Source organism: Canis lupus, chromosome 18, assembly GCF_011100685.1.
Source record: "Canis lupus familiaris isolate Mischka breed German Shepherd chromosome 18, alternate assembly UU_Cfam_GSD_1.0, whole genome shotgun sequence".
In the NCBI taxonomy this organism is placed as follows: Eukaryota; Metazoa; Chordata; class Mammalia; order Carnivora; family Canidae; genus Canis; species Canis lupus.
The window spans coordinates 43,306,423-43,326,416 of NC_049239.1; the positions used below are offsets into that span (position 1 = coordinate 43,306,423).

The 19,994-nt window shown below is 41.0% G+C and overlaps 2 protein-coding genes across 22 annotated transcripts in view; one reads left to right on the plus strand and one right to left on the minus strand.

Moving 5' to 3' along the window:
* ATG13 (autophagy related 13) overlaps positions 1–6,765 on the minus strand; it is a 52,597-nt gene extending 45,832 nt beyond the window's left edge. For 11 of the 17 annotated variants that reach the window (XM_038563413.1, XM_038563412.1, XM_038563427.1 and 8 more), the window contains exons 1-2: positions 6,433–6,765; positions 5,945–5,995 (exon numbers count right to left, since the gene is read on the minus strand). The gene's annotated coding sequence lies outside the window, so the exon portion shown is untranslated. The remainder of the gene's footprint in view (positions 1–5,944; positions 5,996–6,432) is intronic. The other 6 variants (XM_038563416.1, XM_038563415.1, XM_038563414.1 and 3 more) reach the window with 4 other exon arrangements.
* Positions 6,766–6,982: 217 nt separating this feature from the next.
* On the plus strand, positions 6,983–18,183 carry HARBI1 (harbinger transposase derived 1). 5 transcript variants are annotated; one of them, XM_038563430.1, is made up of 3 exons: positions 6,983–7,100; positions 8,231–9,049; positions 16,455–18,183. In XM_038563430.1, the coding sequence occupies exons 2-3, from the start codon at positions 8,380–8,382 to the stop codon at positions 16,832–16,834; spliced, it is 1,050 nt and encodes a 349-aa protein (XP_038419358.1). In that variant the 5' UTR covers positions 6,983–7,100; positions 8,231–8,379; the 3' UTR covers positions 16,835–18,183. The 5 variants fall into 5 exon arrangements, with proteins under 5 accessions (XP_038419358.1, XP_038419356.1, XP_038419359.1 ...); XM_038563428.1 differs by having other exon boundaries at positions 7,085–7,202; XM_038563431.1 differs by lacking the exon at positions 6,983–7,100 and adding an exon at positions 7,116–7,160.
* The last annotated feature ends 1,811 nt before the right edge of the window (positions 18,184–19,994 follow it).

The window sequence follows — 19,994 nt, forward strand, 5'->3', positions numbered from 1 at the left end:
AGAGACAAGAAGCAGAGAGACCAGCTAAGAAGTTTCTTCAGCAATCCAGACAAGAGCTGGTGATAACACTGGATTTAAGGTGACACAAACAACAAAGAAGAAAAGGACAAATAATTCCAATGAAACAACTGGATAATTTGGCAAGAGATTATATAAAAATGACTCCAGATAGTATTTCCAGTCCTTCAAACTGGGAAAAGTTATGGGTGTCTGGGTGGCTCAGTTAGTTAAGTGAGTCTTGATTTCAGCTCAGGTCTTAATCTCAGGATTGTGAGTTCAAGCCACTCATTGGGCTCCATGCTGGGCATGGAGTTTACTTTAAAAAAAAAAAAAAAAAAAAAAAACCTTGAAAAAAGTTAACTAAAGTTTACTAAAAAAAGTCTGTTTTCCAGTTTTGTTTTGTTGTTTGAGAGAGAGAGAGAGAGAGAGCATGTGAATGGGGAGGGGTAGAAGGAGAGGGAGAGAGAGAATCCTCAGGTAGACTCTATGCCCAGAGCAGAGCCTGACACAGGGCTCGATCCCAGGTTCCTGAGATCATGACCTGACCCAAAACCAAGAGTCGGAAGCTTAACTGACTGCTCTACCAGGCACCCCTCTGGTTTTTAACATAGAATTTTTTAATGTTTTAGATTCAGACTGAAAAGCTCAGTATGGCAAATCAGGAATAACTAAGAAAAAAAGTTCAAGTACAAACAGAACAAAACAGTAATTTCCCCACTTTCTAAGTATTAGAATTATTATTAAACTGTAGAGATCTTCTTTTCCATTTAGAAAGTTCTTTGTAGACAACTGAGGAATAGAACAGAAAGGTTTAAACAACTGAAACAGGCTTCCTACCTAAAGAGTTACAAAGGAAGTTTGAAAATAAAGAAATAAGCAGATATACTCAGCTTTAAAAAAAGAGAGAGAGAATGAGGAAAGAAAGAAAAGAAAGCAGAAGTAGCAATATTTACAAAATTCTAGGCCGAAAGTGACAAAAATGAGATTAAAAGGGATACTGAGTAATGACAAAATACTCTCAGAAAATATAATTACTGTAAACCTTTATACATAAGCAATACAGCAATAAAATACATAAAGCAAAAATTCCTAGAGATACTAGGAGAGCTTGATCAAACCAAAACTATACCTGAAGATTCAATATACTTCTCTGACAGTACAAACAAAAATACAGAGGACTTGAATAATAATACCAAGTCTCTATGTAATAGTACTGACAGGGCAAGTCACTCAATCTCTCTTTTTTTTTTTTTTAAGATTCTATTTATTTATTCATGAGAGACAGAGACAGAGGCAGAGACCTAGGCAGAGGGAGAGGCAGGCTCCCTGTATGGATCCCGAGATCACAACCAAAGGCAGACACTCAAACACTGAACCACCCAGGTGCCCTGTCACTCAATCTTTCTGTACCTCAGATTCCTTTTTTTTTTTAAGATTTTATTTATTTATTCATGAGAGACACACACAGAGAGAGAAGCACAGACACAGGAAAAGGGAGAAGCAGGCTCCATGCAGGGAGCCCGACGTGGGACTCGATCCCAGGTCTCCAGGATCACACCCCGGGCTGAAAGCAGCACTAAACCACTGAGCCACCTGGGCTGCCCCTCAGATTCCTTTCTTACAAAATGTTGGTAAATAAATACCTAGGGCAGCCCCGGTGGCGCAGCGGTTTAGCGCCGCCTGCAGCCCGGGGTGTGATCCTGGAGACCCGGGATCGAGTCCCACGTCGGGCTCCCTGCATGGAGCCTGCTTCTCCCTCTGCCTGTGTCTCTGCCTCTCTCTCTCTCTGAATAAATAAATAAAATCTTAAAAAATAAATAAAAATAAATAAATAAATAAATACCTAGCTCATTGGGTTGTGGTGAGAATTGAATGAGATAATGAGTACTTGCTACATGAGACCCTCAATAATTATCTTGTTATCTAACTTGACCTTTCATATTCTTCTCTCAGGTTCAGGAAATGTAATTAATTAATCATGCTCTTGACCGTTAAAAAAAATTTTCCGGGGATTCCTGGGTGGCTCAGCAGTTTGTGCCTGCCTTCAGCCCAGGGCGTGATCCTGGGGTCCCGAGATCGAGTTCCATGTCGGGCTCCTTGCGTGGAGCCTGCTTCTCCCTCTACCTGTGTCTCTGCTTCTCTCTCTGTGTGTGTCTCATGAATAAATAAATAAAATCTTTAAAAAAAATTAAAATTAAAATTAAAAAAATTTTTTCCAAGATGCCTTTGCCCATAATCCAATAAACTAGAAATATACAACAAAAAGTTAACCATGTATAAATTAAGAAGCTTCTTATAATAAACACTGAAATAAAAACCAAAGTTACAATTATCTAGAAATTAACAAAATGGAGACTATCTGACAATAAAAAAGAGATACAGTAAAAGAATTCAGAAGAAAATGTATAGCCTTAAATTACTTTAAAAGACTTAAATAAGTATTCAATTTAAGAAACCAGAAATCAAATAAACCGAAAAAAAAATGGCAGGTGGGAATAAAGATAAAGCCATTCTTATTAACTACTTATTTCAAAGAATAAATAAGGCCAAATATCTGGTTTCTTGAAAATTCCAACTGAAATAGATTTGGGGTAAAAACATCCTTAAACTTATATTTAAAGCAGGACATCCCAATCTCAGTATTTCGCAGTATAATCTCTCCTAATGACCTAATAGTTGTGGGCAATATAGAAAGAATTGGAGAGGGTGGGGAACAAACAAGCCTTACGACTGGAGAGAATATGAGAGGATTTTTAACTGCGTCTCTTTCACATTTGTATGAATCAAAAGTCAAAAGTGAAAGCAGCATTTTCCAAAATAACACTATTCAGTTAGCACTGCTATAAATTCTTTAGTTACCTTTATTTTACTAAGAAGATACTACTGTACTGGCTGGCAGTCAACTCTGCATGTTAATGGAGTTGTTTTCCTAAGTAGTGGTGTGCCCTTCTCTTGTAACCAAGGACATATGGGGGAAACCACGAGGACAAAACAAATTTCCTGTGCCACCTACACTGGCACTGAGAGGATTTCTCTAATAAACTGACCCACCGTTTATAGTTAAAAACTTTTTTTTTAAACAACTATTTTAAATTAACTGTAAATCCCTTTAAGAAACCTACTTAAAACATCGAAAACTAATTTTTTTTGAAGATTTTATTTATTCATGAGAGATACATAGAGAGGCAGAGACATAGGCAGAGGAAGAAGCAGGCTCCCTGCAGGGAGCCTGACATGGGACTCAATCCCAGGAATCCGAGATCACGACCTGAGCCAAAGGCCAGTGCTCAACCACTAAGCCACTCAGGTGCCCCTAAAACTAATTTTACATTCCTGTAAGGATTTTAAATCCTTTTAAGATTTAAAACCAAACTATAAGAAAAGTTTGTTGACAGTCCTTGGGCAGAGAGGCCTAGATAGCCTCCTTTGCATTCTTCCTGGCTGTACTGCCCTTATCCTATCAGGGACTACTTACAGTTTTTATTGGTTTCCACAATTTGACTGAGAGGAAGTAAGGACCAGCAGCCCATGAGCCCTCTCCTATATTAAACCCATTAATGAAAAAATGGTGCCTTACTCAGCTGAACATCCCAAACTGGAAATTACTTCTAAATTATCCGCACACAAAATCTAGGTAACCTTTGTTCAATAGTTAACTTTTAGTGAAAAAAAATTAACTATAGTATTTGAAGACTCTCAAGTGAACATAACACGCCAAAAGTCTTAGGCAGTATGAGGTAAATAGCCTGCATTTCTTAATGAGCCTCTATGCCTTTTTTGCATTAAAAAATAAAAATGAAAACAAAGTTGAATAATAGAGTCATAATGAGGAATTTAGGTGTGCTCATCCTCTAATCTAAACAGCACTCTAACCCAGTGTTAAGAATGGAATTATTCAGGCAGTCCAGGTGGCTCAGAGGCTTAGCGCTGCCTTCAGCCTAGGGTGTGATCCTGGAGACCCAGGATTGAGTCCCACGTCGGGCTCCCTGTATGGAAGCTTGCTTCTCCCTCTGTGTCTCTGCCTCTGTGTCTCTCATAAGTAAATAAATAAAATCTTTAAAAAAAAAAAAAAGAAAAAAAAAAGGAGGGGATCCCTGGGTGGCTCAGCGGTTTGGCGCCTGCCCTTGGCCCAGGGCGCGATCCTGGAGTCCCGGGATTGAGTCCCACGTCAGGCTCCCTGAATGGAGCCTGCTTCTCCCTCCTCCTGTGTCTCTGCCTCTCTCTCTCTCTCTCTCTATCATAAATAAATAAATAAATAAATCTTTAAAAAAAAATAAAAAAGATTAAAAAAAAAGGAAAAAAGAATTTTAAATGAAGTTTCAGGGGCACCTGGGTAGTGCAGTCGGTTAAGCGCCCAGCTCTTGGTTTTGGCTCAGGTCTGGTCTCAGGTTCATGAGATCAAGCCCCCAATCAACCCATGCTCAGCACTCTCTCTCTAAAATAAATAAACAAATCTTTAAAAATGAAGTTTCAGCGGTTTTCAGGTATTACTAAGGTTAATAACTTCTCTACAGATAAAGATTCCAAAACACTTTCCACTCCCATTTAAGCAAAATATAATGCAGAGTATGGGAATGCACCTTATCAAGTGGGTACAATAATTTCTACAGTGGGTACTTTTTCTCAGTAGGCAAAATTATCTTTGGATATTTTTGGGTAGGACTTGGGTGTCTGAAAATTCAAAGGTTAATGTCTTCTTTTTGCATTTAGGCTATGGGCACCCTGCTCTGAGCATAAGCTAATACAGCTAATTCAGGGTGGATGGGGGCAGGATAATAAAAATCTCTTGCCTCCACATTCATACAGTATAATTCCATTGTGCATATATGGTAGGACTTCACTGTGTCCAGCTGATTCTTAATCCTTAAATAAAATAATATAAGGAGTGTTTAGTAGCTCAAGATCTGCAGTTTTTCCAATTATTTTATTCAAGATTTTATTTATTTATTTGAGAGAGAGAGAGCACAAAGGGAAGAGGGAGAGAGAGAAGCAGACTTCCCACTGACCACGGAGCCTGACTCGAGGTTCCATCCCAGAACCGCAGGATCATGACCTGAGCCACAGGTAGATGCTTAATTGATTGAGCCATCCAGTTGCCCCAGATTCAACTTTTTATTTTTATCTTCTTAAAAATATTTATTTATTCATGAGAGGCACAGAGAGAGAGGCAGAGACACAGGCAGAGGGAGAAGCAGGCTCCATGCAGGGAGCCTGATGCGGGACCTGATCCTGGGTCTCCAGGATCACGCCCTGGGTCGAAGGGAGGTGCTAAACTGCTGAGCCATCCAGGGATCCCTAGATTCAACTTTTTAAACTCAATTTTAATAACCACTCCTAAAATACAAATACACAATAAGAACTGTTAAGTTTAAGTACAGTAATGGAAAGCCCAATGGTTTGCAATTTTTATGAAATGTGAATCTCAAAAGTTGCCATATTCTTAACTTTATACCCAAAGGGGTACAATTTGAAAAGTGCATAAATTAAGTACACTTATCTTATTATACAGATCAGTATATTTGACACTTGCTTCAGCACTTATTGATCATCCACTGTGCATTAAAAATATTAACTCAGGATTCCATTTCACAAGCATTTACGTCTGCTTAGCTGAAAAATGGAGTTGAAAACAAAACAAAAAAGTGTAATTTAGTTGGAGCCACCACAGCAGCACAGAAAAGGACTAACACATGAAAACCTAGAAATTAGTGTAAAGGAAAGGTCTGTTGTTTCTTATTATTGGATACGTCTCACTCTAAGTGTGTAATAAATTCTACCATCTTAGAAGACGAGTTTTAAATTAAGTATAATGATCCAGCTCTCTAAGAGAAAATACTGAAAGCGAAATGCTTCGATCGATTGACAAGGCAAACTGAGAACTGACTTGGAAAGTGAAAACGGAGGTGAGTTAATAATGAACCCAAAATGGTGCTTAGCCACTTACCCAGAGATTTATTAAATGAGAATGGATCGCAGCTTTCCACAGGTCGTTCCACTGCCGGTAAGAAGATAGTGGTGAACTTTGGGTCCCTTTTTTTCACTAGTCAACAGCTACCCTCACCTACACGCGGAGTGCATATTTCGCAGTCAGCAAGCTCCCCTCCCCCGCCAACAAATCTTGACTGAATGAAAACCTACTTCACTCATATTGATACCAACACCGGACTTACGGTCTCACAAATTACCTCCAAAAAGACTTACATGATAACCCAAAAAACTGAGAAAGTAGGTGAAAGCTTTGGGGATTTCTGTAAACACTAGGAGCCAGAGAGCCAATGGGGCCTACACCAGCCCGACTTCCCAAAGCTCTGGGGACTGTACTGCAGCTATTCAGCTTCGTTCTCACAAGGAGGTACCCGATAGGCCGCAGATCCATAGCCTCCCACCCGGGGGCGCTGAGTGACCTGGGGGTATCCCCACTAAAGTTAGTACCTGCGAAGCTGCGACATAGAGAGTGGCTCGGGGCTCTCATTACGGAGGCCGAGGCCTGGGGCCGGCCAGCTGCGCCTCCTGGCTGAGGGCTCTGCGCTCCGGAGCTGCAGTGACAGCAGGGGTCGCAGATAGATACCTCACGCTTCAGGAGGCTCGTGGCTCGTGGGCCCGGGTGTTTCACTCCTAGGACTGCGCGAGTTGTCGCACTCACATTGACCGGCGCTCTTCAAGAGTGCCCTCACAGCTCAAGCGATCACTCCTGCCTTAAGCCCAGCAGCCGGTGGCCTCCCGGCACCGCCATCGTTAGTGTTTGTTTTCATCCGCTCGGATGAAGGCGGGGGGGGGGGGGGGGGGGGGGGTAGGAAGATGGCTAGGAGGAAATACAGCTGCCAAACCTCATCCGCACTTTCGCTACAGCGTGGACGCCCTGTTTCATCTCTTTCCTCTTTATTCCCATAAAAGTTGATTTCCTTTCCATGTAAATCTTTCTCACCAATTTTTCCAAGTGTCTCAGAAGGAAAGAAAGTCGCAAAGACGGAGGTTCTTTGAAAGAGTGAGAATGTTTGGGCCGAGTGTGGAATGTGCGCCGCCGAACCGCACGTCGCCGCGGCAGCGGCAGTGAGGACGCGGCGTGGGGAGGATGCTGACGCAAGGGGGCGGTACCTATGGTGAGCGCCGTGGCGGCTAGTGCGCGGCGGCGGGTTCCACTGGAGGGCCGGACCCACTGGGTGGGTGGGGAGTGCTGCTGGTAACCCGGCAGCCGCGGAGAGGTGGGTGACGGGCCTTGGCTGACTTTGAGTGGCCGGCGCATAAGTATCATTTCTAAGGCACTTTTTAAGAGCCTGTCGTTAGAGCACACGATCTGAGTCCGCCGGGCTGGACCGTGGGCAGTTTTTTGCCCCCACCTCTCTTGCTAGACTGGTTTTAGCGCCCCTCACGTTCCTCTCGTACTTACCAGGTGGAGCCAGAGGGCTTGAGTAATGCGCCGTGACTAATCCCTGCCCGGAGTAGTTAAGACTTAAGTCAGCCAGTTCTTGGCCTGTGTAGTTAGGAGCAGACCTCTTTTTCCTTTTGGGTAATTATGCTATCGCCTCCATTAATCTTTTTTGTAAAGGATTTTATTTATTCGTGAGAGAGAGAGAGAGGCAGAGACAGACACAGGCAGAAGGAGAAGCAGGCTCCATGCAGGGAGCACGACGTGGGACTCGATTCTGGGTCTCCAGGATCACGCCCTGGGCGGAAGGCGGGCGCTAAACCGCTGAGCCACCCAGGCTGCCCCAAGGATTTTATTTTTAAGTAATCTCTACATCCAGCATAAGGCTGGAACTTAAAACCCAGAGATCAAGAGACCCTCCCTCTAGGGACTGAGCCAGCCAGGTGCCCCTCCTCCATTAATCCTTTTCTCTTTCCAGTTCAAATCCCAAGGATTAAGTGAGCCACCAAAATCATCTCCCATCCTCCCTCCCTCCTTTCCTTCCTTCCTCCCTCCCTCCCTCCCTTCCTTCCTTGCTTCCTTCCTTCCTTCCTTCCTTCCTTCCTTCCTTCCTTCCTTCCTTCCTACTCCTGTGTCCAGGGAGCTGCTCTGCTACAATACAAAACAACTCCCATTATCTTTCAAACCAAAGCAAGCCTATTGTACAGCTATGAGTTAGTGGAGAAAAACCCAAAGTTACAGGTATAGCACCTTTTGCTTGGACAGAATGAAAGTTCGAGAAAAGGAGCTGTTGTAGCCTTTGAATCACTTTAAAGTCTTTGGTAGGTTTCTAATGCTTTTTTTTTTTTTTTTTAACCTTTACAGAGAGAAGAGTATAAATGCCAGAGCCATTTAACTGATGGGTAGCTGCTGAATTCTGACACTTCCTTAAATACCTTCTTGAACCAACATCTTCACTGGGAGGAATTCAGGAAAAGTAGCAGAGGGAAGGAGAGATCACATTTCTGTGTACCATGGCTATACCAATAACAGTGCTTGACTGTGATCTCTTGCTGTATGGCCGAGGTCACCGCACACTGGACCGCTTTAAGCTGGATGACGTGACTGATGAATACTTGATGTCCATGTATGGGTTTCCTCGACAGTTCATTTATTACTTGGTGGAGCTCTTGGGGGCAAGTCTTTCTAGACCTACTCAGAGATCCAGAGCTATTAGCCCAGAGACACAGATCCTTGCAGCACTGGGCTTCTATACTTCAGGTTCCTTCCAGACTCGGATGGGAGATGCTATTGGAATCAGTCAGGCATCTATGAGTCGATGTGTTGCCAATGTCACCGAAGCACTTGTGGAAAGAGCCACACAGTTCATTCGCTTTCCAGCTGATGAAGCCTCCATGCAGGCTCTAAAGGATGAATTCTATGGCTTGGCAGGGATGCCAGGGGTAATAGGGGTGGTTGACTGTATCCATGTGGCAATCAAGGCACCAAATGCTGAAGACCTCTCCTATGTGAATCGCAAAGGTCTGCATTCTTTGAACTGCCTGATGGTGTGTGACATCAGAGGGGCACTAATGACTGTGGAGACCAACTGGCCAGGCAGCCTACAGGACTATGCTGTGCTACAGCAGTCTTCCCTCAATAGTCATTTTGAAGCTGGAATGCACAAAGATAGCTGGCTGCTCGGTAAGTTTGCAGGCGCACATGCTTCATTTTGTAGCCATAGAAAAATGATGTAGCAGAGCAGAATGAAATTTGAGAATCTATAGACCTGAGTCTCAGTCCTGTTATCTTTTTTTAATGAGACATCAGGTAATAACTCTAAGCCATCCTTTAAAAAAAAATTGACACTTAAAAGACATTTATTTAAGCTTAAAAACATAGTACTTAACCCAGAGTCTCACTTCTAAGAATTTATCTTGAGGCATATGTTCATAAATATGAACATTGGTGGTGTGAAATAAAATTACACTGCCAGCAGTGTTTTGTAGTTGGAAACAAAGCAACAACAGTCCTACAAAAATGTTCCCCTTGAATACAGCTGAAATTCTTTTTTTTTTTTAAAGATTTATTTATTTATGAGAGAGAGAAAGAAAGAAAGAGAGAGAGGCAGAGACACAGGAGGAGGGAGAAGCAGGTCCATGCCGGGAGCCCGACGCGGGATTCGATCCCGGGACTCCAGGATCGCACCCTGGGCCAAAGGCAGGTGCTAAACTGCTGAGCCACCCAGGGATGCCCCTACAACTGAAATTCTCAATCTGTATGGATATGGTTAAATATAATACATCTATACAAGTGAGCCTTAATTTTTTTTATCATGTATATAATGTTTAAAAAAATAATGCCAATAGTAGTAATACCTATTGTTAGGATTAGGTAGTATATATGAGAATTCACTATAAAGTGTTGTACAGATTTTTGTTCTTGGTTATTGTCACTGTGATATCTATATGAAAATGATACGGGTGCCTGCATGGCCTAGTCAGTTAAGGTTGCCTTGGGCTAAGGTCATGATCCCGGGATCCTGGTATGGAGCCTTGCGAGGGACTCTGCGCTCCATGGGAAGTCTGCTTTTCCCTCTCTCTGTGCCCCCCTCCGCAAATGCCATTGGGAAGCCTGACTTAGTGATTCAAGTAGGACAAGAACCCATTCAAAAATGAGCAGTGCAAACTGAGGTTACTGCACAGCTGGGAAGAATATTTGGGTAACACTGATAATACCCTTGAGCTTGGCAGCTTATTCTGTTTATTTGTTTGTGTTAAAGCACTACTCTTATATAAGCAACAGGACAAATACACGACGACATATTATGTGAGATGAAAATGATTGGAAGACCTCTCTTTTAAAACCACTAATCATGGGCAGCCCGGTTGGCTCAGCGGTTTAGCGCCGCCTTCAGCCCGGGGCGTTCTCCTGGAGACTCGGGATTGAGTCCCACCTCGGGCTCCCTGCATGGAGCCTGCTTCTCCCTCTCCGTCTCCCTCTCCCTCCCTCCTTCCCTCCCTCCCTCTGCCTCACTCTCTCTCTGTGTCTCTCAAAAATAAATAAAATCTTAAAAAAAAAACCAAAAAACACTGATCGTGGGGATCCCTCGATGGCTCAGCAGTTTAGCGTCTGCCTTCCGCCCAGGGCATGGTCCTGGAGTCCCGGGCCACATCAGGCTCCCCTGCGTGGAGTCTGCTTCTCTCTCTGCCTATGTCTCTGCCTCTCTCTCTCTGTGTGTCTGTCATGAATAAGTAAATAAAATCTGTAAAAACAAAAACAAAACCACTGATCATATCTCTGCACTGCATGTATTCGTAACAGTGTTTAACATGCAGTAGATGCTCAGAAATTATTTTTCTGGGCAGCCCCGGTGGCATAGCGGTTTAGTGCCACTTTCAGCCCAGGGCATGATCCTGGAGACCCAGGATCGAGTCCCACGTCGGGCTCCCTGCATGGAGCCTGCTTCTCCCTCTGCCTGTCTCTCTCTCTGTCTCTAATAAATAAATAAATAAATAAAATCATTAAAAAAAGAAATTATTTTTCTTTAATATTCTTTATTTCTCCCTTGTTCCAAGTGGGAAGAGACTGCTGTCACACTGGTTTAGAGCTGCCAGGATACTTACTCCGTGTAATGTATTGGAACTCAGTGATTTACTTGAGTTGTTGCTTCTGCATTCTGTCTTCAATGTGCTCCCTTTTTCTTTATCCTACTAGACTTTTTCCTTAATCCTACCTTGTGCCAGGGTGCCTGGTGGCTCAGGCAGTTAGGGTCTATCTTCAACTCGGGTCATGATCCCAGGATCTTAAAAAAAAAAAATCCTACCTTGTGCTTGTTTTGAACTTTCAAATTTCATTTTTTAAAAAAGGTTTTAGGGATCCCTGGGTGGCGCAGCGGTTTGGCCTTTGGCCCAGGGCACGATCCTGGAGACCCGGGATCGAATCCCACGTCAGGCTCCCGGTGCATGGAGCCTGCTTCTCCCTCTGCCTGTGTCTCTGCCTCTCTCTCCCTCTCTCTCTGTATGACTATCATAAATAAATTTAAAAAAATAAAAAATAAAAGGTTTTATGTATTTATTTGAGAGAGAGAGCATGAGCAGGGAGAGGGTCAGAAAAAAGGGAGAAGCAGACTCCCTGCTAATAAGCAAGGCTTGATTCCGGGGCCCCAGGATCATGACCTGAGCTGAAGGCAGACACTTAGCTGAGCTACTGAGGTGCCCCTCAAATTTCATTTTCAAACAAGTTATACCATGAAACAAAGGAAAGTCTGTTTTGTAAGTGTCTCATGTAGTTACTTCTGCAGCTGTGAGAGTACTTGGGTTCCAAGTTCATTTTTTAAAAGTATTTATTTATTTATTTATTTAGAGTGTGTGTGTGTGTGTGTGCGCGCGCGCGCAAGTAGGTGGGAGGGGCACAGGAGGAGAGAGAGGGAGAGAATCTCCAGCAGGCCTTGTGCTGAATGTGGAGCCCTATAGTGGGGCTGGATCTCAGGACCCAGAGATTGTGACTGGAGCCAAAACCGAGAGTCAGATGCTTAACTGACTGAGCTACCCAGGCACCCCCAAGCTCATTTCTTATGAAATCACTTTGGTACCTAATTGTAAAGCCAGTTAAAACATGGTGAGTGCTTAGAACTTGTCAGGCAATGTTGTAAGCACTTTGCATTGGATTATCTCACTTAATTGCTATAAAAACTATTGAGTTTAACACTGATATTAACTTTTTTTTAAATATTAACATTTTTATGTAGGAGTAAATTAAGATACAATATCTAAGCCACTTGTGGTTAACTTTTAAAACTAGGTCACATGAGGAATTAACTCTATTTGGCAAATAGTCCCTTCATTAAGGATTTCAGGGTCATGTAGGAATTACTTTTTTTCTCTTTTCCTCACACCTTGGGACCCCAGATTCGGTTGGAAACATGACTTTATTGTTTTATGGTATTGACAGGATGTAGTTGGAAATAAGGGAAAACTTGGGCAGCCCTGGTGGCTCAGCGGTTTAGCGCCACCTTCAGTCCAGGGCGTGATCTTGGAGACCCAGGATGGAGTCCCACTTCGGGCTCCCTGCATGGAGCCTGCTTCTCCTTTTGCCTGTGTCTCTGCCTCTCTTTCTCTGTCTCAAATAAATAAATAAATAAATAAATCTTTAAAAAAAAATAAGGAAAAACTGACATTTTTTTTTTTTAAAATGTAGGCTCTACACTCAATGTGGGGCTTGAATTTAAGACCCTGATATTAAGAGTCGCATGCCCTACTGAGTGAGCCAGCCAGGCGCCCCAACTCTGACAAATTTTTATGTACTTTTCTGATTCTCCTCTTTTCAGAGAGTTGAAAGTGGGAGAGATGGATGTGGTAACAACATTTAACAAATGTTTATTAAGGCCACTTTTGGTACCAGGCTACATACTAGGTACTAGGGATGGGAAAAATATACCCATGTGGAAATTGATTCCCTTAGTACTACTAGCAGTTCTCTAGCACATACCCTTGCAAAACCTCCATGAGCTCTAACAGGAAAACTAGTTTGAAGACCTCTGAACTAGTATAGTGTTTCACAAATTTTCCAGATCGAGAGAGTCATCTGGGGAATTTATTAAAAATATACATCACTGGGCCCCACTTCAAACTATGGGAATAGAATCATCAAGGAAAGAATGGATATCCATTTTTAGCAGGTGCTCAAATGATTTGTACAAATAGATAACTTTGGAAGACACTGGTATCTAAAAAATGTGTTGGATAATGGGGAAAGATGGCAGGATTATGAGGATGACAAGATGTTAAAAAAGATGAGATGGCTGATCATATCTTAACAGCATCAGATCTGTGGAATAGTTCTAAATTTGCCAAATGTAGAATGGACTGTGATTCCTCTTTGTTTTTGTTATTGTTTTCTTTTTATTTTTTTTAATTTTTAAAAAATACTTTATTTTTTAAAATTTATTTTATTTTTATTTTTATTATTTTATTTATTTATTCATGAGAGACAAACACAGAGAGAGAGGCAGAGAGGCAGAGACACAGGCAGAGGGAGAAGCAGGCTCCATGCAGGGAGCCTGACGTGGGACTCAATCCCGCGTCTCCAGGATCATGCCCTGGGCTAAAGGTGGTACTAAACCGCTGAGCCACCCGGGCTGCGCTATTGTTTTGTTTTTAGTATGAAATCACTTTTGTAAAATTTAAAACCAAGAACAACATTATATTGCTTAGATACAATATAAACAAATGCAGAGAAATGACAAACAAAAAAATTAGAATAGTGTTTCCATCAAAAGAGGGGTAAATGCGAACATCTGTGGTTTTGTAGTATATTTTTACCATGAATGTCGCCCCTTCATATCCTCGTTCTCATCTGTCCCTTCAAAATTGCATTACCTTATTCCTCTTCTCTAAATGTACCTGGTCCTACAAAGGATTCCACCTGAGTTCTTATTTCCTCAGCTCCTGGCCTAGTCTGGTTAAGCAGCTTTGGGTAAGATCTGCCAGAATGTCTTGTGGCTGACTGATCATGTAAGCAATTGTAATCTGGTTAGCAATTCTGATCCTAATCCCCTCCTGAGTGTCTGTTTTCCAGTGGTGCTTGGATTATAACCAGTTAATGACCATGGGGCATTTTATAAAAAGTCTACATTAACTAGTTTATCCTTTATGTCTCCCCATTTAAGGAAGGCTCACACTGTTTCTTAGAGAAATGTTTAACAAATACCATTTAGTATCTCTGTGCTTTGGCATTCATCATAAATGTTTATCTTATTCTCTGGCATTATCCCATTGTTTTCATGACTGAGTCTGACGTTAGCATTTTGTGACTAGCTCCCTCTTCCTTTGCCTGGCATATCACAGGATCGCTGACGGATATTTTGATCTTCTCATTCATAAAATCAGTTTAATAATATCTTACCAGGCAGAGCTGGGATTGGATAATAAGAGATAATATTTTTAAAGTGCCTAGCACAGTGCCTGCTACATAGTTGGTGTTCAATAAGTCACTGATAGTATTTTCATTATTATTTAAAGGATCAGTTTCTTAAGTTCAGTACTTAGTAGATGTGAGTTCAACTAAAATAAAATACTTTGTACTTTGGGAGGGAAAAGCCAAGTAAATGTAAAATTTGAAAATATTATGACACTCTTTTAAAGATTTTATTTATTCATGAGAGACACATAGAGAAGCAGAGACATAGGCAGAGGGAGAAGCTGGCTCCCTGCGGGGACCCTGATGCAGCATCTGATCCCAGGACCCTGGGATCACAAACTGAGCTGAAGGCAGACGCTCAACCACTGAGCCAGCCAGGTGCCCCATTATGACATTTCTTTTTTTTTTTTTTTTTTTAAGACTTTATTATTATTATTATTATTTAAGATTTTATTTATTCATGAGAGACACAGAGAGAGAGGGGGTCAGAGATACAAGCAGAGAGACAAGCAGGTTCCATGCAGGGAGCCTGATATGGGACTGGATCCCAGGACTCCAATATCACACCCTGGGCGGAAGGCAGGCGCTAAACCGCAGAACCACCCAGGCGTCCCCCCATTATGACATTTCTTAGATAATTAAAGCTAATCCAGCACCTACAATTAATACAATATTATGTGTTATGTATTATGTATAAGTAAAAACATTAAAAAAAACTTTAAAAAAAATTTAATCCAGTTCTTAAAAATGTAAGCTCCTGAAAGAGAGGAGTCCTGTATGTTTTTGGAACAGTGCCTAGACTCTCTGAACAGTCCATAATTATTTACCAAAACTGATAGTGGATCAGAAACACATTATTGTGCAAGTTGGTACTCCTAGAGCCTATTTGTTTCAGATTTCTAGGGGGTTGTGCCTCTGCATGAGACATTTCATCTGCCAGCTGTAGTGAGTCAGGACAATTAAGCGTTATAGAAACATTGTGCTGTTGTAACAGGACATTGCATCCCAGCCTTGTATTTTATTTTGTTCTGAGCACTGCCTGAAATCATTTGATAAGGAAGTCACCTTAGGAAAATGCCTCATGTATATTATTTTAATTTTGGTTTCCTTATCACTATTACTATTTGTGTCATATTTATATTCTTGTTAATGTGAAATTCTACTAGTTCCTATGTTACAAAGGCAGGTTCCAGTGAATGTATTATCTAGGAACACCCGAGTTCTGATCTCCACCACAGGTGCTGGGACTTTTATCTTATTGTTCTTAGGACTGGGAGAATGAATGATTGTTGTCCGTGAAATACTCTGAAATCCCTAGGTAGTGTTTTCAGACCTGACACTTTAATGGTAAAGTTAGAAATTTTCCTCCCAAATGTTTTGAGCTCTCCTGACGGAATTATCTTTTTTCTCTCTTGCACTTTTTCTCTTTGGAGAGTTTGAAGATTGGCTTGCTGTATGATAGTTTTTTACTAACCTTTCATTAAAGAACAATATCTCTGAGTTTGGAAAATATAGAAATTTTATTTCCTTTAGTGCCTTTATCTCCTTCCCACAGTTTTTTCAGACTTGGCTGTTTTTTCTTTGTTTGTTTTTAATTGGAAAATGTTCAAAAATGTATATGCACATTTTTAAAATTTTGCCTATATTTTGAGAATCTGAATTATTTCACAAGTTATCGTGATTATGCCTACTCATTTTATTTTTTATTTCAAAGTTCTTATTTAAATTCTAGTGAGTTAACATATAGTGTAATATTGGTTTCAGGAACCGAATTTAGTGATTCATTGCTTACATACAACACCCAGTGCTCATCACAAGTGCCCTCCTTAATCCCTGTCACCCATTTAGCTCCTCCTTCGCCCACCTCCCTTTCAGCAACCTTCAGATTGTTCTTTATAGTTAAGAGTCTTATGCTTTTGCCTCCCTCTTTTTTTTATTTTTTATAAGCTATCACCCTTTTTCTCTGTTGGTTTTAACAAGGATATTTGTAGCCAAGACCCATCTCTTCCTGCTTATGATCCTGGCATGCCTTCTTTTTACCACAACATTTCCCTTTTGGTTTTTCTGGGGCACAGTGGCTCCAGAGTCTGTTGCATTTTCTTATCCATTCTCTATGTGTTCCTGGATTTTTCTTTCTGTTTTTATTCCAATTAGAATAATTTATGATTTCTTTGGACCTTCCCCACAGGTGACAGTTCCTTCTTTCTGCGTACTTGGCTCATGACCCCCCTTCACATTCCTGAAACTCCAGCCGAATATCGTTATAATATGGCCCATTCTGCAACTCACAGTGTGATTGAGAAGACTTTCCGAACTCTCTGCTCCCGATTCCGCTGCCTGGATGGATCTAAGGGAGCACTGCAATACTCACCAGAGAAGTCTAGCCACATTATCTTGGCTTGTTGTGTCCTCCACAACATCTCCCTGGAGCATGGGATGGATGTTTGGTCCTCTCCAATGACAGGACCCATGGAACAGCCCCCTGAAGAAGAGTTTGAGCACATGGAGTCTTTGGACCTAGAGGCTGACCGAATCCGTCAGGAGCTGATGCTCACTCATTTTAGCTAATGTGAAAGGTGTGGGGAGGAACTTTCCAGAAGGAGTTGTGACATACCTTCTCTCTGACCATCCTCTAGAGAGTTCCATCATCTAGCATGACTATGTGGACACTTGTCACAAATTGACATTTAATATGTGTGTTTTAGAAGGGTTGTGGCTATGCTAGAATATCTTGATTAATTTTCAAATACATTAGCTAAACCCAAACCAAAACGATAGTTCCCTGCAAAAGTTCCACAGAACTCCAGGTTGAGCACCACTGACTTGAAAACTCCCTAGTAGCAGACATGTATGATTGTGCCTACAAAATCAGAACAAAGGGAAAAACGACATTCAGCCAGAATGTTTTTTGCTTGTTTAATTTTCTAGAGTTTTCAAATGAAAACAGCATTTGTCCTGAATTATTGGGTGGGATTTTAGCTTTTCTACTTTGCTGCCTATATAGGCATAATCTGAGGCAAGTGTAAAGAACACATGTAAGGTAGGGAATGGTCTGACATAAGTTAAGTGGCTACTAATCTGAGTTTGCAGCTTTGTGTTTTTAAGATGTTAGGGATGGCCTGAAGCTTCCATCTTTAGTCTTTCTGCAGTAGTTGGACTGTGACTTGGACCTGGTTTCTAAGGAGAACATCTGGACTCCACAATCTCCTCTTTACAACCCAGAGTAGAAGTTAGAGGCTAAGAACCCAATCAGCTTAAAGAAGACAAGTCAAATATAGATAAAATAGCAAGATTATACTTGACATATCTAAAGACCCTGATAGATTGATGGACAGAGGAGATTTTACCCAGGTTTTGATAGCTCACATCTAAATAGATCACATTTCTTACGCTCATGATTTTAGAATGTCTTTTTGGCTATTATGCTTTGAAATTCCTTGTATAGAAGGAAGATTTAAGGAATAAAGGCATTGTGAAAGTAGTTAAAAAAAAAAAAGGTAAGAAAATTTCTTGATGTGAAATGAATTTTGGTGTTAGACCTAGTTGGATATCTTGTGTGCAAAGTGATGGACAGAATTTCCCAGGCAATAAATAATCTCCCACCAAGTCTTATTCTAAAATTGTACTGATATAAAAATAGCCTGATTGGAATAATGAAAGTGTGAATTAGGTTCACGCTTTGGTGCCTTTGCTGGGACAAAAAAGAGATTTTCTTGAGGATTGTCTTGTTCTCAGTTTCTCATCAACTTACCATGTGATACCTCAGAATTGTCCTCTTGGATCATTTCCTACCTGCTTTTGGCAGTGTTAATCTGATGATTTTCAAAGTAAAGAAATGAACAGCTGATGACAGAAGAAATTTGGAAATAAATTGAGGGTGACTCATCGCCACGATTAAAAACAATCATGGATTATTATCTGTTGTTTATTTCTACTCCAAATGCTATTTCCCATCATCATTCTACTCCATGAAGATTGGGTCCATTTGGCAGGAGGTTGAGCTTAATATGTACAATGATATCATGGAGATGAGAATGGACAACAAAGAGGTGCCTGCAAACATTAATTCTACTCATTGTACAACAGAGGTGCCCTGTTACATACTTTTCCTTTGTAAAATCTAACCTGTGACCAAGCTTGCTTTGTCTCCCTCATGATGCACTATTTTAACTCTCATGGTCTTTCCAGGTTTCCTGAGATGGATAATTTTCCCTACAAGGTTTTGGTTCTATTGTGCATATTGCATGAGGAAAGGGTGACTGCCATCCGTGTATCCTAAGTGGCAAGGTAGAGTGTGAGCCTTGAAAATACCTGGCATTTTAGCTTTAAAAAACTGCATTTAAGGAAAATTGGGGTTTTTCACAACTTAACTCACTAGATGGTAACATAAAGCCTGAGTGGGAGGGACAGTCTTGGAGAGATTTCAAAAGCAATTTCAAGTCTATTACTTGCACACCAAAGATAATTTCTAAGTGCTGAACTGACTGAATACTGGCTGACAGTGTTTTTTCCTGGGAGCATTTTATTTCCTAATAATTCCACAGAGTAACTGTTGAAATCTATCTCTTTAATCTCCTTTCACCCTGAATTTTCACAGACCAGGATTTTTTCATTTCTTAGTTACAGTTTCACCAAAATGATCTTGGGGTAGGATCAGGGTCTGTACTTCCAAATTGCCAAAATTTGTTCCTAGGAGCTTTTTTATAGGTGCCTGCGAAGTCTTCTCTTGAGGTCTTTATTGTGGATTTTAGGTATCTTCCTGGTACAGTTTTGGGAAAGAGTCAAGGATTATGTAAGCTTCATCTTCCCATAGATAATGCCATCTGGTCAGCATAGGAGTTTTCCAGATTTGCCCTTAGATGTTTCAAGACAGCAAAGTCCCAGGATATATAAAGAGAAAACCACAATATTGGGTCATCACTGGTTTACTAATTTCAAACTATACAAAATAGAGACCTCAAACTTAGTTTAAAATGAACTGAATAGAGATGAAGCTCCTTTCTTGACCCTTGGGCTATAAAGGATATATAGCAAATTAATCTAAGTCCAGACTAATGGGGTCTTCTTAGTGAAGCCATAGAAAAGGTGGTGGGGAGAGAAGTAAAATAGAAGCTAGACAGATAACATATACTGTGATTGTGTCCTGACTTGAAATGATAAATTGAAAACAACTCAAGGACCAAGCTCAGCAGTCAGTGTCCCTGGCAATGGAGGGAAGCTAGGAGGAGGACAAGAAAATAAGAAATCAAGAAAACTTAGTCATTGTATATGCACATGTCCTCAGGACCCATATCACTCTCTAGATCCAGCCCAGATTTTACGAAATGGTGAGAACAAGAGATAACCGAATTAAGTAAGAGCTCGTTCATTGTAAGAATGGCAATGCAGGATAGAAGGAAAGTCCTAGCTGAATGCTGGGAACACCTCAGTTCCCTAACACGTTAAATTCACAGGCTTTTTTTTTTTTTTTTTTTTTTTTAATGACTATGCTCTAAACCACTTTTGTGATAATCAAATAGGAGTCATGAGATCTCATGATATACTAAAGAGGAGCAAGGAAATTAGACCTTGAAATCATAAGTTAGTACATTTTTTAAAAAGTCCATTTGAAAGGAATATGTTTGCTCAACAAAATATTAAGGATCTAACATTTTGTTGAGACGTTAACCCTTATATACATAGCTTTCTATGAAAAGGCTGATTTCTTTGTCATTCTAGAGTCTTAAGA